The 16,625-nt window shown below is 37.1% G+C and overlaps 1 protein-coding gene across 1 annotated transcript in view; it reads right to left on the minus strand.

Annotated features, from left to right (window-relative positions):
- Sycp1 (synaptonemal complex protein 1) overlaps positions 1 to 16,625 on the minus strand; it is a 92,729-nt gene that overhangs the window by 75,270 nt on the left and 834 nt on the right. The window contains exons 2-8 of the mRNA XM_041638211.1: positions 15,368 to 15,452; positions 15,157 to 15,200; positions 14,793 to 14,849; positions 13,337 to 13,501; positions 11,022 to 11,089; positions 9,337 to 9,410; positions 8,519 to 8,577 (exon numbers count right to left, since the gene is read on the minus strand). Coding sequence (XP_041494145.1) covers positions 8,519 to 8,577; positions 9,337 to 9,410; positions 11,022 to 11,089; positions 13,337 to 13,501; positions 14,793 to 14,849; positions 15,157 to 15,200; positions 15,368 to 15,452 — 552 coding nt within the window. The remainder of the gene's footprint in view (positions 1 to 8,518; positions 8,578 to 9,336; positions 9,411 to 11,021; positions 11,090 to 13,336; positions 13,502 to 14,792; positions 14,850 to 15,156; positions 15,201 to 15,367; positions 15,453 to 16,625) is intronic.

Below are 16,625 nucleotides of genomic sequence, written 5' to 3' on the forward strand. Positions count from 1 at the left end.
GTTTAAATCCTTATCACCATCCAAGGTTTTGTTCAAATGAATTATTAGATCAGGTGTTATTCCAATAGCTGGTCGTAGACTGGAAATGTCTCCTAACAGTCTTTGAAAGTCATTAAGAGTCCGTAGGCGATCTCTCCTAATTTGTGCTTTTTGTGTCTTAATTTTTTGCAAACCTATTTTATAACCTAAATAATTAACAGAATCTCCCTTCTGAATCTTTTCAGGAGCTATTTGCAATCCCCATTTAGGTAAAAGTATCTTTATTTCTTCAAACAGTCTGTTCAAGGTATCCATGTTTGAATCGGATAACAAGATGTCGTCCATGTAATGGTATACTATAGATTTGGGAAATTTCTTGCGTATTATTTGCAATGGTTGGTTCACAAAATATTGGCACAGGGAGGGGCTATTTAACATACCCTGGGGGAGAACGGTCCAGTGGTACCTCCTCGAAGGTTGAGAATTGTTGTAAGTAGGCACTGTGAAGGCAAATTTTTCTCTATCTTCTTTTTGCAAAGGTATAGTGAAAAAACAATCCTTTAAATCAATAACTATGAGAGGCCATCCTTTTGGTAATAAAGAGGGCAAAGGAATTCCAGATTGCAGAGGGCCCATAGGTTGAATAACCTTGTTGATGGCCCTGAGATCTGTCACCATTCTCCATTTACCTGATTTTTTCTTAACCACAAATACAGGAGAATTCCAAGGGCTGGTAGACTCTTCTATATGTCCAGCATCTAATTGTTCTTGTACCAGCTGTTCTAAAGCCTGTAACTTTTCCTCAGCTAAAGGCCATTGCTTTGTCCATATTGGTTTCTCAGTCAACCATTTTAGAGGCAAGGCTGTTGGTATCTCTGAAGGGACATCAATTGCTTGTTCTTGTACAGCCCGAATGACCGGTTTTCTCCGTTTGTAATATCTTTTAATATTATTCTCAGAAATATAGGCTCTAGATTTAGCAGGAATGTTAATTTCAGTATTCCATTGTTGTAATAGGTCACGACCCCATAAATTCATTGCGATATTGGCTACATATGGCTTTAATTTTCCTATTTGTCCCTCTGGCCCTATACATTCAACCCATCTCGTGCTCTGCCTTACTCGAGATAGGGTTCCAATTCCCAGGAGCTGAACATTTACATTCTGAAGAGGCCAATACGGATGCCAAGATTCTGGGGTAATGATACTTACATCAGCACCTGTGTCCAGCAGGCCAGTAATAAAAATGCCATTTACACACACTCTCAGTTTAGGTCTTTGATCATTTATAGAAGTTTGCCAAAACACACGTAACTTATCTTTCTGATCATTATTGCTTGTAACAGTAGGCATGGGGCTTCCTAATTGTCCTGATGAGGCACGTTCTCTGCAGAAACTGGATATGACTGAACCATGTTTGCCATTGGGGCCTGTGAGGCCCCCCTCTCACGTTTCCCGGCTGTATCAGGTTGCCTTGTCTATCTCTTGTAGACCTGCATTCATTCGTCCAATGTCTGCCCTTTCCACATCTTCTACATAAACCTGAAGGCTGAGTCCTCCTATTTCTGTTATTTCTAGAAGATGCATTATTATTATTATTTCTGAAAGATGCATTATTATTATTATTATTATTATTATTATTATTATTATTATTTCTGAAAATCCATTGTCTACAATTCCTTTTAATATGGCCCATTTTTCCACAATTAAAACATTTGGTATTCTGGTGTCTCCTTTTACCATTGGAAATTGCTTCTTCTACCCATGCTTCAGTGCCATAATCAAATGTATCAACATTGAGTGTATGCAAGACCCATTCTTCCAACGGCGCTGATCTGAGCTTTAAAGGACCCAAAATCCTTTTGCATTCCACATTTGCATTTTCATAAGCCAAAGACTCAATCATTATACGTCTTGCTTCTGGGTCAGATATTCCTATTTGTACAGCCTTAGTTAATCTTTGTAAAAAGTCACTAAAGGGTTCTCTCTGACCCTGTTTAACTCTGACAAATGATTCCATTCTCTGTCCTGGGTCTTGTACCCTGTCCCAAGCCCTTAAGGCTGCTGTAGTACACATGGAGAGTGTGTTTTCATCCAAATTAGCTTGTTCCTGAGGATCGGAAAAGGGCCCTTCACCTAGAATTTGATCTAGGGAAATGTCAATTCCCTTCGCTTTTTCCTGCTGTTCTAAGAGTCTAGCCTCTTGCCTGAATAAGCATTTCCATTTCAATTGCGGTCCACTCTCGAGTACCGCGGAGCTCAGCTGGAGCCAGTCAGAGGGGGTTGCTCTGCTTGTCGTGGCCCAAGATCTTAGCATCTCTTTAACAAAAGAGGCTTGCATCCCAAAAGTCATGACAGCCTGTTTTATTTCCTTGAGATCATTCATACGGACAGGCTCCCATGTATCCTCCTTGATGACCCTAGGGTTTTTGGAACCAATCACCTTCTCTGTTGTTATTACTGGAAAGGCAGGTAGAGCTGTAGGTAGAGCTTTGTGGAAATTGTCCCGGAGAGACTTACCCACAGATGTAGTTAAAATTTTCCTTTCTACCCTTTGCTCTTCCTCATCAGAATTTAGAAATTCCTCAATCTTTTCAATTCTATTCACCATTGCCTTCTGCAATGTCTGAATCTCCTGTCCAGAATTATGTTCCAAAGCCTTCATTGAGGATTCTAAAGTATGAAGTTTGTCCGTTAGAGATAACATCATCTCATCTTTGGACATAATTTTTATGGCATAAACCGTGCCTTCTTGTATTGACAATCTTTCCGTCAATCTGTCATAAGCTTTAAACAAAATCCGATTGTCACATTCAGCAGTTTTGATTCTCTCAGTTAATGTTTCATTTCCTACAGAAAGGGACTGAATCTTATGGTCCAGATCAGCTGTTCCCTCTTCCATAGTAATGAATTTCTCCTTAACATCAGCCTGAAGAACTTCAACCTGATTCTTGAGAAGATTGTTATCAGCCTGGAGAACTTCAAACTGATTCTCGAAAAGATTGTTATCAGTCTGGAGAACTTCAACCTGATTCTTGAGAAGATTGTTATCAGCCTGGAGAACTTCAAACTGATTGTTGAGAAGATTGTTGTCATTCTCAATTGTTTTTAAGCGTTCAATCTCTGCCTTAAGAATCCTGGATTCATCTCGTAAAGACTTTATCATATTTCTATTATCAAACCATTTGGTGCCAATGAAAACTACGAATCCCAGAAGGATCCATATATGTGGGGTGATAGACACCTCTTGTAAAATCTCCCACATGGTACAATTAAAAAAATCATTAAATTCTTGAACAGTAATGTGTTCAGACATTTTATTTATAAAAGAAAATTTTTTTACCTGCAATGATCGGTTCCTGCCAGTGGTGGTCTCTGTGTTTTTGGAGCCTGTCCTAGAACTAGCTCTTGTAGACCAGGCTGGCCTTGAACTCACAGAGATCCGCCTGTCTCTGCCTCCCAAGTGCTGGGATTGAAGGCGTGCACTACCAAGGCCTGGCAGGCCTCAAACTCACAGAGATCTGCCTGCCTCTGCTTCCCAAGTGCTGGGATTAAAGGCGTGCTCTACCACTGCCTGGCCGGCCTCAAACTTGTGATCCTCCTGCTTCTGCCTCCTTCAGCAAATCCTACAGGCGTGGGCCACCACAACCGGCCAAGTCACTTTGTAACAGACCAAATCTGACGCTGTGGCAGCTTTTGTTGCAAAACCGCAAGTACTTGAGCTTCTGCTAATTCAGGCAGTGGGGTTCCGCTGCAAAACTTAGCAAGGCAGGCAGAATGGGCCTGTGTAGGCGAGTGTGTCTCGGACTCGGCACTGGGGCCGGAGTCACGAACTGAAAAACAGCACCGGGGAGGGTGCTGTGTTAGCTAGCGGGCTACCCGCTTGAGTTGGGGGCAAAATAGCCCGACGTTGGGCGCCAAAATGTAACGGCGTAAATGAATGCAGACAGAGTGTAAAAATATATATATATAGCTTTAATGTAGAAATAGACTTACAGAACCACCGTTCTGGCGGAGACCAGGAAAGCAGAAGCGAGAGCTCGGAGCTTGCTCGCCAAATTTATAGGCAGACATTAGCCCGAGGCGAACACGCCCCTTAAGGGGCGGGACTTATCCCTACATAGTGGTCTTATTCTCACATGGTGGTATTAACATTTTCTGAAGGCCTCAGCAAGATTCAGACCACCCACCCAAATTCTAAATTCTGAACTTCTCTCTGGGAACTCCAGAGCTGGGAGGCAGCTTCAGGAGGCAAGTGCCTTGAGACATTCCAAGGCTTCAAGGCTGCATTCAGTTAACAGACTATCAGTATGAACTATTGTGCTTAGAATGCAGCAACTATAAAAAGACTCCTGGTGAGTCAATCTGGTCTGGTCTGTGGGATCCGGACCTGGAACCCCAATATTCTTCTGGCCAATGCAAATAATGTTACTCACCTGCCTGATTCTGCTTGGTTAGAAAGTTTTGTATGTGGATGGGTATATATTTTCTGGTGTATACGTAAGTTTTGTTGCAAACATGGAACTCAGAATTATGAATGTGTTGTGGTCACCACATTCTGACTTGTTTTCTTTGAATATGTGAGCTTACTCTGCTGTTTTCCTTGCTGCTAGCCACCCAGGCACATAATTTATCTCTAAGCTTTCTGGCCACTGAATCTAATATATTAGGGATTCAAATGTCTTTTAGATATGCATAATATTAAATATTGTTTTATGCTGTTCTATCTTATTGAGAATCTGGCTCTGGAATTGGATTATAGCCTGCCCTTTCTTGGACAGAGGCATGCTTTTAAAGTCTCTATGTCCAGGTCAAGAGCTGTGATAGGAAGAAAAGAGCAAGAAGAGCAGCTAAAAGGATTACTGGTTTCATTTAATTGCCTAAAACCATTATATGAGCTTTCTGTATCTCAAGATTTCTAAGTTTATTGGGTATAGTTAAAAATCTATAGTATCTGTAATAAAAATTTAACTTAAAACTCATAATGTGGTGTTGACAGTTAAAAATCTATACATAGGTAATCTTAAAGGATCAATAAGTCATGATTCCATGTTGGGAGATAAGGAACATGTGGCCTGCCACCATCTATAAGCAACTACCTTTGCTAGGGTTGGAGAGGACAGATGGCATATGACTTCACTGCCATCTTGATTAAACGTAACCCACATGGTGTGACCCAACCAAGGAGATAGCAAAAAGTCTCAACGATACTTTGGATTAGGATTTGGATTAGGATTAGGACAGGTAATTCCTGTCCCATCCTGAAAACAAGGTTGATGACAGACAGGACTTTAAAGCAATGCTTGTTTAATAAGGTATTAAAGCTGTACCTCCATGCATTCATATACAAGAACGTATCTTGCACTGGCAACCAAACTTTGTAACAGAAGAATCATCCAGGTAGTATTTGTTTTAAAGACATAAAGGGATCTTGGAGAACATCTGAGGCTTGCCAGTATGTAGCAGGGCTGGAGATCCTAAAAAAGTCCAGTCACAATTGGGGACCCTATCAGTTTTGGAGATGCCAGTACCATTTAATAGAAACACCAGTTACAATGAAATGGAGTCAGCTAGTACAAGAAGGTAAGCTATGTATGCTGCCAAAAGTGGGGCCACAGAGATGACCCAAGCTCCTTGGGAAAGCCCAAAAGATTGTAAATTAATCCCAGATATTTATTAAGCATTGAATTATTTGCACTGTTGGAGCTTGATTTTACCCTGTGCAGATTGTGGTTGTGCTCTTCCCTCTTGTTTATCTTCCCTCTTGAAATAAGAAAGGTACTTTATTTTTTGATATTGTAGGAACACACATTTGAGAAATTTTAAACTTTTTTAAAAAGAAATTTTGGAAATTTAAAAAACTGGATACTTTTAAGAAACAGATTTTAAATTTAAGTTTGTACTCAACTTATAGGCTATGACACTTGAGAGTCAAAAGAACCTTCCATTGGGGTAGTCTAGACCTACTGCATGTCTAATGTTTACATTGCAATTGATAAACAATGGCAAAATTGTAGTTGTGAAATAGCAACAAGAATGATTTTATGGTTGAGGTGGGGTCACCACAACACAGTGAACTGTGTCAAAGGGTCAAGCATTAGGAAGGTTGGAAACCACTGGCATAAGGAATGTCTCTCCTTACCTAAGGTCCATTCAGACTTAAGAATGTATGTATGGCCTCCTTGTCTTTGCTAACTTTATTATGTCTTAACTATTTTAACAAACTGAGTAATATAAAAAACTGTTATATTCTGTAATGGTGTGCTTATAAAAGGATCAGAAAAGTTCCCAGTCTTTCTGTAAGCTGTATTTATGAGTTAAAATCTTGTCTTGATATTAAAAAAAAGTTTCAATTCAGAAACTGTTACTTTTTAAGGCTAAATTTAACAGGAATAAGGCTATAAAATTCTAATCTTATAAAAGCTATTAACTTATTGTAAGCTGTTAAAGACAATTAAGACATGCAAGTTAACGGTCAGCCACCTTTTAAAGTATGAAATTCTTGATGTGTTCAGAACTACTATACTTATTATAGTCATGCTAAGTACTAATGTAATTAATTAGAAAAAATAAGCCTTATTTAGCTGCCTGTATGTTTTCAAGGTTAAGCATAAAACAAGTAACATTTCTGTCCAATCTATGTATCAGGCTCTCTGGATAGTGGGGAAAATGTTCATACTTTTTAACCCAAGGCTATAGCTTTGCTAGGACGCAAGGCATGAGTCTACTCCAGCTGTTATATAGATACCTGTTAGCTACTTTTTCTACAATGTGGATTCCAGCACATATTAATGCTAATATATCTAAAACTTTTACCTTTTGGTAAACTAAAAAGTTCGTGTATGTAAGCTTCAGAGAATCAAGGGAGTTGTAAGACTTGGATCCACCTCTCACAGGTCAAGTGGATTCCAGATAAGTACAGCCTAAATTTCCCCATCTGCCTATTCCTGAAAGTGGGATCTCTTTCCTGATCTTAGGACTCCTCTCCTCCCCCAGTCACTAGGACCATGGGCCTGAAAGTTCCAAATGTAAGATTTTTTCTTTAAGTTCCTAAATTTTAACTTCTGTTCCTAATCTATATCTATCTCAACAGATTTTCACTTGGCTGACAGACACCATCCAGGAATCAGCTGCAGGCTGCTAACTGCTGAGTTCTGAATTTGTTGAAAGCTAATGTGAACCAGTTCAGTCAATGTGATTGTTCCTTGTCTCTTCAGCTGGGCAGTTAACCAGAATCTTCTGATAAACACCCCATTTCCTGATCCCACTCCCAGTTTCTGACTAGAATTTCAGCCTTCCTGAGCCCTGACAACAATATCCTAGCTTAAATCAGAAGCAGTTACAGAAGAGAATATGTCTCCTCCCCTTGTTCCCAGCAGGTTAAAAGTCTAAAGGAAAACTAACTCCCTGGCATAAGGGACAAAATAGCTACCTATAGAAGTGCCAATTGTCATACTAGGAAAATGGGCCCAAATCTATCAACAGGTAGATTCATTCACTGGAATATTTCTACAATACTATAGAACACTTCACCTGTTCTATGTAAAACAGAGCAGTCATTATATAACTTTAATAGAAAAATTGTTGTTTCTACACAAACTACTTGGAATTAATTACAGGAAATCTGACTGAAATATTACAAAACAGGAGGACCTGAAATGAAATAAATAACTGGCGACCATTCTCATTTCCAGGCTCTTCCTAGATACTGACTCTGATGTCAGCCATTTCAGAGCCTTTGACCCTCTGTTTCTACTAATTCCTGTTGGCTCTTATTTCACTAATACCTAACTAAATTATAATTTCTGTCTGGGTATCATTATGCTGACAGTTATTTGATCCCAATATAAAAAGGTGCCCATGCAGTATCAAGGATTTCACTCAGGAGGGTGTAATCTGAGAATCGAGTGCCTCCAACCCTTGCCCAAGGACAGATACTTCCTGAAATGCTGGAGGCTATTGTTTATGGGAGATAACAAGCCACGTGCTTTTGCTTAACTCCTCTGCACAGCACTGGGAGGCAGAGGCAGGCAGATCTCTGTGAGTGCGAGGCCAACCTGGTCTACAAGAGCTAGTTCCAGGACAGGCTCCAAACCTACAGAGAAACCCTGTCTCAAAAAACCAAAAAAAAAAAAAATTCAAAATTGTATTTACATCACCTGATAGTATACATTTACTCAATATTCAATAAATTTTGCTTTACAGAAATCAAATTATATTCATTCACTCGTCCACTAAATATTTACTGAGTGCCTATTATGTACCTGGAACTATTTTAGGCACTGAGGATATATACAAAACCCACTGTACTGGAAATTTTATGTTGAGTATGACAAAAAATGTGCATACTATGGCAAGCTACTGTGTGTCACGTCTGCCTGGCCTATAAGGTGAACAGGTTGGCTGTTTTACTCTCTGAACTTTAAGCAAGTTTTACCTATTAAAATATAAATGAAATATTACTAAAAAGACCTATGTAGCTACCACTCTGCTCAGAAATTCTTCTATTTAAAATAATCATATTTTTATTAACACTTACCTCAATGTTATTATTTAGATCCACATAAACTTGTCTTGTTTCTTCCCGTTCATATTCATCTGTAATTATCATTAAAAACTTAAAAATTAAATTTTAAAACATAAGATCAACAAGACAATACTTATAATATCTCAGAAAAACATTAAAACATTTATTTTTATTTTCTTTTATTTTATTTTATTTTTTTTGGTTTTTCGAGACGGGGTTTCTCTGTAGCTTTTTTGGTGCCTGTCCCGGAACTAGCTCTTGTAGACCAGGCTGGCCTCGAACTCCCAAAGATCCGCCTGCCTCTGCCTCCCGAGTGCTGGGATTAAAGGCGTGCGCCACCACCGCCTGGCTCATTAAAACATTTAAAATTCTTGTTTACAGCAGCATTGCTACAAATTATTGTACACTACAGTGTTACAAAAGCTCCACTACTAGATGGAATTTTTAAATTCTTCTATATTCTTATGGTGTCAATGTCCTATGTGTACTCTACTATCGGCCTTAAATGGAGTCATAAAATGTATACTATGGCTACCCCACAACATTATTATTTCCTATTATGGACATAGATTTGAGTTTAATTCTTGATTCAATGCCATGGTAGTTCCAGACATAAAAGGCTAGTCTTAAAATCACACTTGAAATGAATATTAACTGCAAACATATATACTTATTGATAATAACTTTCAAAAACAGAAAAATTAGCTACTACTTAAATAAAAAATGTCTGAGACACATAATTCAACGATACCAAATTAATTTCTCCTTCTGTTTCCACCATTAAATGAGTAATAAATTGATACATCCCATAAAATAAGAAAGATACCTACATTTATTTGTCTTTTCTGCAGATCTAGCACAGGTTTCCTTAAGCAGATTACACAAATGTCTTGTAGCATTATTCCTGGGGGGAAAAAAAAGGTTTTCCTAACTGTAATCTGGTCTCAAAGCAAAATAATACATGAACATTACAGACATATAGTTAAAATTTTAGAGAAATTTTTAAAACATTGTATTTTGTATATACTGTATATCACATAGTAACATTTATATCAAGAAAAAAATAGAGACTACTATTGCCAAAATCATTTAATAACTTCTTCACTCTAAGTGACAACTGCTACCCAGTCTCTAGCAAGTTACTATTACTAACAATACTCTCTCAGAGAAAAGGTTCCAGATTTGTCTAGGATAAATAATGAGACAGGGTTAAACTTTTCATTTATTAATTACTCATAAACTGTTCTTGATGCCTAGTCCAAATTCTTTTGCAGTACTACACTGTGACTAAAAGCAACTTGGAAAAAAGTTTGACTTACATGTTCTGATCACAGTCAATCACTGATCAGATCAGGAAGCCAAGCAAGAGCAAAGGCAGGAACTATGAAGCAATACTGATTATTGGCTTGCTCCTCATGATTTGCTCAGCCTGCTTTTTTTATACAGGCCCAAGCATCTGCCCAGAAGGGCACTGCCCATAGTGGCAAGGCCCTCCCACATCAATGATCAATGAGGAAAATGTATCACAGACTTTCCCACAGTCTAATATGATAGAGGTAATTCCTCTAACCTTCACAACCAAAAGTAAAGTAATTTTCTCAGCAGCTATCCATTGTGTGAATAAGATCTCTATTTGTATTAATTTACTAATATAAAGAACAATTTGGTTTAATTTTCCAACATACAGGTTTTTGGTACAAATGAATTATTACACTGACAAAAAAAGGCATTTGACAAGGAAAAGCAGTTCCAAATTGAACTTACTCTATTTTACAAGTGTTACGCCTAAGGCAACAGTGACACAGAAAGATGGACAATATGCAAATGTAGTTTTAGATAACAAATTTTAGGCACCTTTCTGATTCCAAGAAATGATTCCTCCTGACACCTGACATTTTACAGAATGAGAAGTTATTCATCATTAGCCAGCTTGCTAAATCTAAAAAAGGTAGAATGGGTATATTTCCTTTTTCCACAGCACTCATTCCATGACCTGATGTTTTGGTCCTGGAAACCTGAAGTCCTGTAAGGACACACAGACACATATACAGAAAAGCTAGCATCAGGTAGACTGTGCTCACTCTGATGGAGCAATACCAACTATGTAACAATTGAGTTTATTGTGTATAACAGGAGGAACTAGCTAGGAGGACTCTGAGAGAGAGCAGTCTCAGGTTTTGATCATCCAGGAGGAAGAGTTATAGTTATTAGTGTTTTAACACTGATCAATCATTCACAAACACTTACTTTCACACAGTCAATGTTTTCTTTCAGACCAGAGGAAGGCTTCACCCTGGGAAGGCTTTGCCACTCCCAAGAGTCTGAGGTTGTGCACATTTCAAACAATATACATTCACTCAAGATTTTATCCATTCGCTCCACAACCACTTGGGGCTTTCTTGGCTCCCCACAAACTCAGGCAGAAATTATTGTTATGCTACATACACAAAGAAAGTACTCAACAAATAAAAACTATTTCAATAATAAATTTGGAAGTAAAATTATTAATACTTACTCCTTTATTAAATCTTTATTTTCTTGAATTTCTTCTTCTAATTTCAAGCTTACTTTTTCATTTTCAAACTAATTTACAAAATAGAAAAAGTTAATTACATTTCCCTTTTAAAAAAATCATTTAGTGTAATCATTAATCAGGTTTTCTTTACTAGCACTCTATATAAGTTCTGTAAGATTCTTTTCTTTCCACATAAAAGAAAATCTTTGAATTTTCCATAAAAATATGAGTTTCTTTAGAAGGTGGAATGTTATGGAATATTAGTTTGGGATGTGTTAATTTGTTTATGCTGTGGCACATTTGTTTAATGATGCGAAGATTGCTACATTCTTTTATGTCGCATTTGTTTAACTCTGTGAAGCTGTGTTACTATGCCTGTCTAAAAAACCTAATTGGTCTAATAAAGAGCTGAATGGCCAATAGCAAGGCAGGAGAAAGGATAGGCTGGGCTGGCGGGCAGAGAAAATAAAAAGACAAAAAGAGGGATCAGGAAGGAGCAGCAAGATAAGGAGGAGGACTCCAGGGACCAGCCACCCAGCTATACAGCAAGTCATGGAGTAAGAAGTAAAGGAAGTTATATAGAAATAGAGAAAGGAAGAAGCCCAGAGGCAAAAGATAGACAGGGTAATTTAAGAAAAGCTGTCAAGAAACAAGTAAAGCTAAAGCCAGGCATTCATAAGAAAAAATAGTAAAGTCTCTCTGTGTAAAGAATCAAAGAGTAAAAAATGACCAACTACAACAGAAGCATAAGTATCAGGAGTTCAGGGCCAGCTTCAATGTATACAGTGGATCTGAAGCCAGTCTGCGCTAAACAAAATGAAATGCTATGTCAAGAAAAAGGAAAGGGGGTTGGCGAGTTGGCCCAGCAGTTAAGTGTTCTGACTGTCCACCCACTGAGATGGTGGGACTGATCTAATGGGAGCTCACCAAGGCCAGCTGGACTGGGACTGATGGAGCATGTGATCAAACTGGACTCTCTGAATGTGGCTAACAATGAGGGCTGACTGAGAAGCCAAGGACAATGGCACTGAGTTTTGATTCAACTGCATGGACTGGCCTTGTGGGAACCTAGTCTGTTTGGATGCTCACCTTCCTAGACCTGGATGGAGGGGGCAGGACCTTGGACTTCCCACAGGGCAGGGAACCCTGACTGCTCTTAGGACTAGAGAGAGAGGGGGAGGGAAATGGGAGAAGGGGAGGAGGTGGAAATTTTTAATAAATAAATCAATCAATCAATAAATAAATGAAGTGTTCTGACTGCTCTTCTAGAGGACCTAGGTTCAATTCCCAGCACCCACATGGTAGCTCACAACTGTCTGTAACTCCAGGTCCAGGGGGTCTTACGTCAATGCATATAAAATAAAAGGTAAAAGTTTAAAAAAAAAAGAATAAGAAAAAGAGAAAGAGGAAGGGGAATACAAGATGTTGGTTTTACCAGTTAGGACACATGCCACCATACCTGGCAATCTAAGTTCAATCCTCAGAACCTACATGATACAGGAGGAAGACTAACTCCCACAAGTTGTCCTCTGACCTACACACAGACACACATTCACACCCTAACAAGTGTAAAAAGGGGAGGAAGGAACCTTTCACTCTCATCAGCTTAAATGTGCTGAATGACCAGTAAAAGCATTCAATAATATTTAGCACAATATTATCTCTAATAGCTTTGAAGTGTATTATCTGCTTCTACCTTGACCTTTTTTTCTCATTCTATGGCATATCAAAACTAAACAGTTTCAAAGTATTGTGTGAAATACATTCTAATATATCACATCAAATTAACATCAATAATAGGACTTAAAATTTTAAACTCTTTGTATTAAATCAATGTCATTAAACTGGTTATTATCTAAAATAATTATTCCCTTAATCATCTTCATTATGTTTTGTGGAATTTGTCCCATATTCATTCCTTTTGGGGGGGGGGATTTTCGAGATGGGGAGGTTTCTCTTTAGCTTTGGTGCCTGTCCTGGAACTAGCTCTGTAGACCAGGCTGGTCTCGAACTCACAGAGATCCGCCTGTCTCTGCCTCCCGAGTGCTGGGATTAAAGGCGTGCACCACCATCGCCCGGCTTCCATATTCATTCCTAAAGCTGAACCGCAACTTTTATTAATGAAATTTCAAAGTCTTGTTCTCAAAATATCTGCCACATAAACAAAATAAACCCAGTTTGCTTTGAACTAATATTCTATTTCCAACAATATTGTGCTAATATTAACTTGTGCCATATTTTTATCTTTTTCTTTTATTTTGCCTCAAATAATATTTATTTAAAATATTTATAATTCAAAACTTTATTTATTATACCTGTAGTTCCTGAATGGCTTTTCGCTGGGCTTCAATTATCTTTCTGTTTTCTTGCAATTTATTTTCTTTCTGCTTCAGTTCAGATTCTATGCTCACTTTCCACTTTTTGATCTTTTCAGCCTCTTTATACAGCTTTGAATACAGTCTGCTCATTGGCTCTGAATTCTACTTAAGTGAATTTACAAAAATTAATTAAAATTTTAATATAATCAACTACAATTACCTACCACAAATTCATATTAATGGCAACAAATTGTGTACTCAATTTTATACTCTAACAGGATTAGCTCTTTCATACTATCAAGACAGCATATGATACTTCACAAAATTACTGATTAAAATTTAAAAAATGCTAAAGTTAAAAACAATAAGAGAATTTGACTGGATAAAAGCTAAAATATATCACTCCAAAAGAAACATAAATGTTAACTGTCTTAAGATATTTTGATTAGAGAAATAAAAAATTTAAGGATTAAGAGTGTGCTGTTTAGGAGCTGGAGAGATGAATTAGAAGTTAAGAGCACTGGCTGGGTTCAACTCCCAGCACCCATATGGCAGCTCACAATTGTCTAAAATCCCAGTTCCAGGGGATCTGACATCCTCACACAGACAAATGTGCACATAAGATAAAAATAAATAAAGAGTATGATGTTTAAAATATGACAAAAATAGAAAGTTATTTGATATGTAATTTTCAATGAGCCTAAAGCTTTATTTAGATTTCTTGCCTTTTTTATCCACATCATATTATAAATGCCAGAGGAATTTGGGTTTGTTTTTCATTTAGGAGCTGGAGATCTAACTCAGGGCATCTCACATGCTAAGCAAATAACATAGCTCTACAATGGAGTTATCCTCAAGCTTCATTTAAAAAAATAAACTGATATTTGCTTATTTATAACCTGTTATCAAAATACAAACTGAATTCAATTTTTATTATTCTATAACACTATGAAGCTTAGCAATAGACATACAGCACTTATCAGGCCATTTAATTTCCATAAATTTAGAATATATGCTATAAGAATGATTTTATAACTCATATAAAAACTATGCTATATCCTACAAATAATTTTTTTAATACAAAAAAGCATCCAGATAACAATTTCATTAAAAGATAATTTTTGTAAATGCTGGCCTTTTCACATATTACATCTGTCTCCACTCCTCTAATCTTAACTTTTTTATTTAAAATTAAATTTCCCCAAAAGAACTGGTTCCCTTCATTCATGAAAATACAAAAGCTTCGCACTTCAAATACTTTAAGAAGAAAAAAAATATCTGGAATGGGGATGCAGAGCAATTGCCTAAAATGTATGAGGCTGATTTAGTACCCAGAACCACCAAAAGAAAGATTTCAAAGGATATAGTTTAAAATATTAACCAAATATTAATGCTTAAAAGGGTATATTCAAATGATAAATATAATTCCAATAATAAGAAGGAAATATCTGACCTCAAAATCAGAGTCATTTGGTCCTTCCTGATAGTGGCAACTGCCAGAATTAGCAACCTAAAAGATTAATGTTTACTATAAGATTATATTTTTAGAGCTAATGACAGTTAAATACACAAGACCACATGACCAGTAAGTTGGCTCCATGAGTAATGGTACTGACCAATGATAACCTGATTTGAGCCCTAGGCCTGAAAGTTGTTTTCTGATCCACACACATATTATATGCACATGCACACACAAATACATATACACATAAATAAATGTAATAAAAATTAAATGCACAACATTACTAATCCCACAAATACCAATTTTTTTCTTCTTCAAATAATCTAACAGACTTTATGTACACACTTTCACTAACCTGTTCAAGTATTGGCAAAATGCTAAGTTTTTGTAAAGCAGGATCTGCAAAAAATAAAACGGGTATTAAATACAAGAACATGTTTTATATTATTTTACCTAGTTGAATGTCAAGAATACCAATGTAATACTTACACTGTATTTTCAATAACTGGCAATGTATGTAACAAAATGTTTCTATGAAATTTTATATATTGTTTGTCCAAACCTACCTGTATTGATGTCTTCCCGACTTTTTGAGAGACTGGACATTGCAAATGAAACACCAAAATCACTTTCTGTACATTTGTTGACAGTCTAGAAATACAAAGAAGTATTCTGTTCAATACCACTTTGATACCTAGCGGTGTAATACACAAATAGATAGTATCCATATCTACTTAAAGAAACCACTGTAAACCGGGTGGTGGTGGCGCACACCTTTAATACCAACACACAGGAGGCAGAGGCAGGCAGATCTCTGTGAGTTTGAGGCCAGCATGGTCTACAAGAGCTAGTTCCAGGACAGCTAGTACTGTTACACAGAGAAACCCTGTCTCAAAAAGAGAGAGAGAGAGAGAGAGAGAGAGAGAGAGAGAGAGAGCCACTGTAATTATAAACCCTTTGATGTATAGTGTTTAAAAAATATCGAAGGCCGGGCGGTGGTGGCGCACGCCTTTAATCCCAGCACTTGGGAGGCAGAGGCAGGTGGATCTCTGTGAGTTCGAGACCAGCCTGGTCTACAAGAGCTAGTTCCAGGACAGGCTCCAAAACCACAGAGAAACCCTGTCTCAAAAAACCAAAAAAAAAAAAAAAATTAAAAAAGAAAAAAAATCGAATGTTTCTGCTATGCAAACAAAGCAAAATTTTAATTCTGTATTTCTCCTAGTAAAATGTACCTAAGAGATAAATTACATAATAAAAGCTTTGTAGATATTTTGCATTAACATTTTCAATTTTAACAGTATATAGTTTCCTTTAATCTCTCTTCAATCAAATTGAGATTTATCTTTACTGAATCCAATTTTAATAATGTATCTGGGCTAGAGTGGATATTTTCTGCAGCATGTAAAATTAAAATATTAGCTGCATCATCCTCACTTCCATATTCCACTTGAGAAATTTAAATAATATAAAAAGCTGTTTCACCTGAGAAATCTTTAGTGCTTTTCAATTAGAATTTTATTAATGAATTTCTCCTTACCCTATCTATCAGGAAGCTCAATCACAATATTACTACCCACATATAGTCATTTGTCCAAATGGTCTTAATTTTCCTTGGTAAAATTCCTAATTTTCTTGTCATTTTTCCTTATAAATTGACTCAAATCCTGAGGGCCATTTTCATCAGTGGTACAGCTATTGGTTAAGTGTCGTGCTGCTATAAGCAAACTGACGAAACACATTGGGACAAGGACACACAAAAGAAACAAAGTAGAAGGGAACTAGAAGGGGATTAGTGGGAGGGGTATAAATGAGGTTCATGGGAGA

Source organism: Microtus oregoni, unplaced genomic scaffold, assembly GCF_018167655.1.
Source record: "Microtus oregoni isolate MIOR12 unplaced genomic scaffold, Mior012 000054F_ref0000373, whole genome shotgun sequence".
Classification (NCBI taxonomy): domain Eukaryota; kingdom Metazoa; phylum Chordata; class Mammalia; order Rodentia; family Cricetidae; genus Microtus; species Microtus oregoni.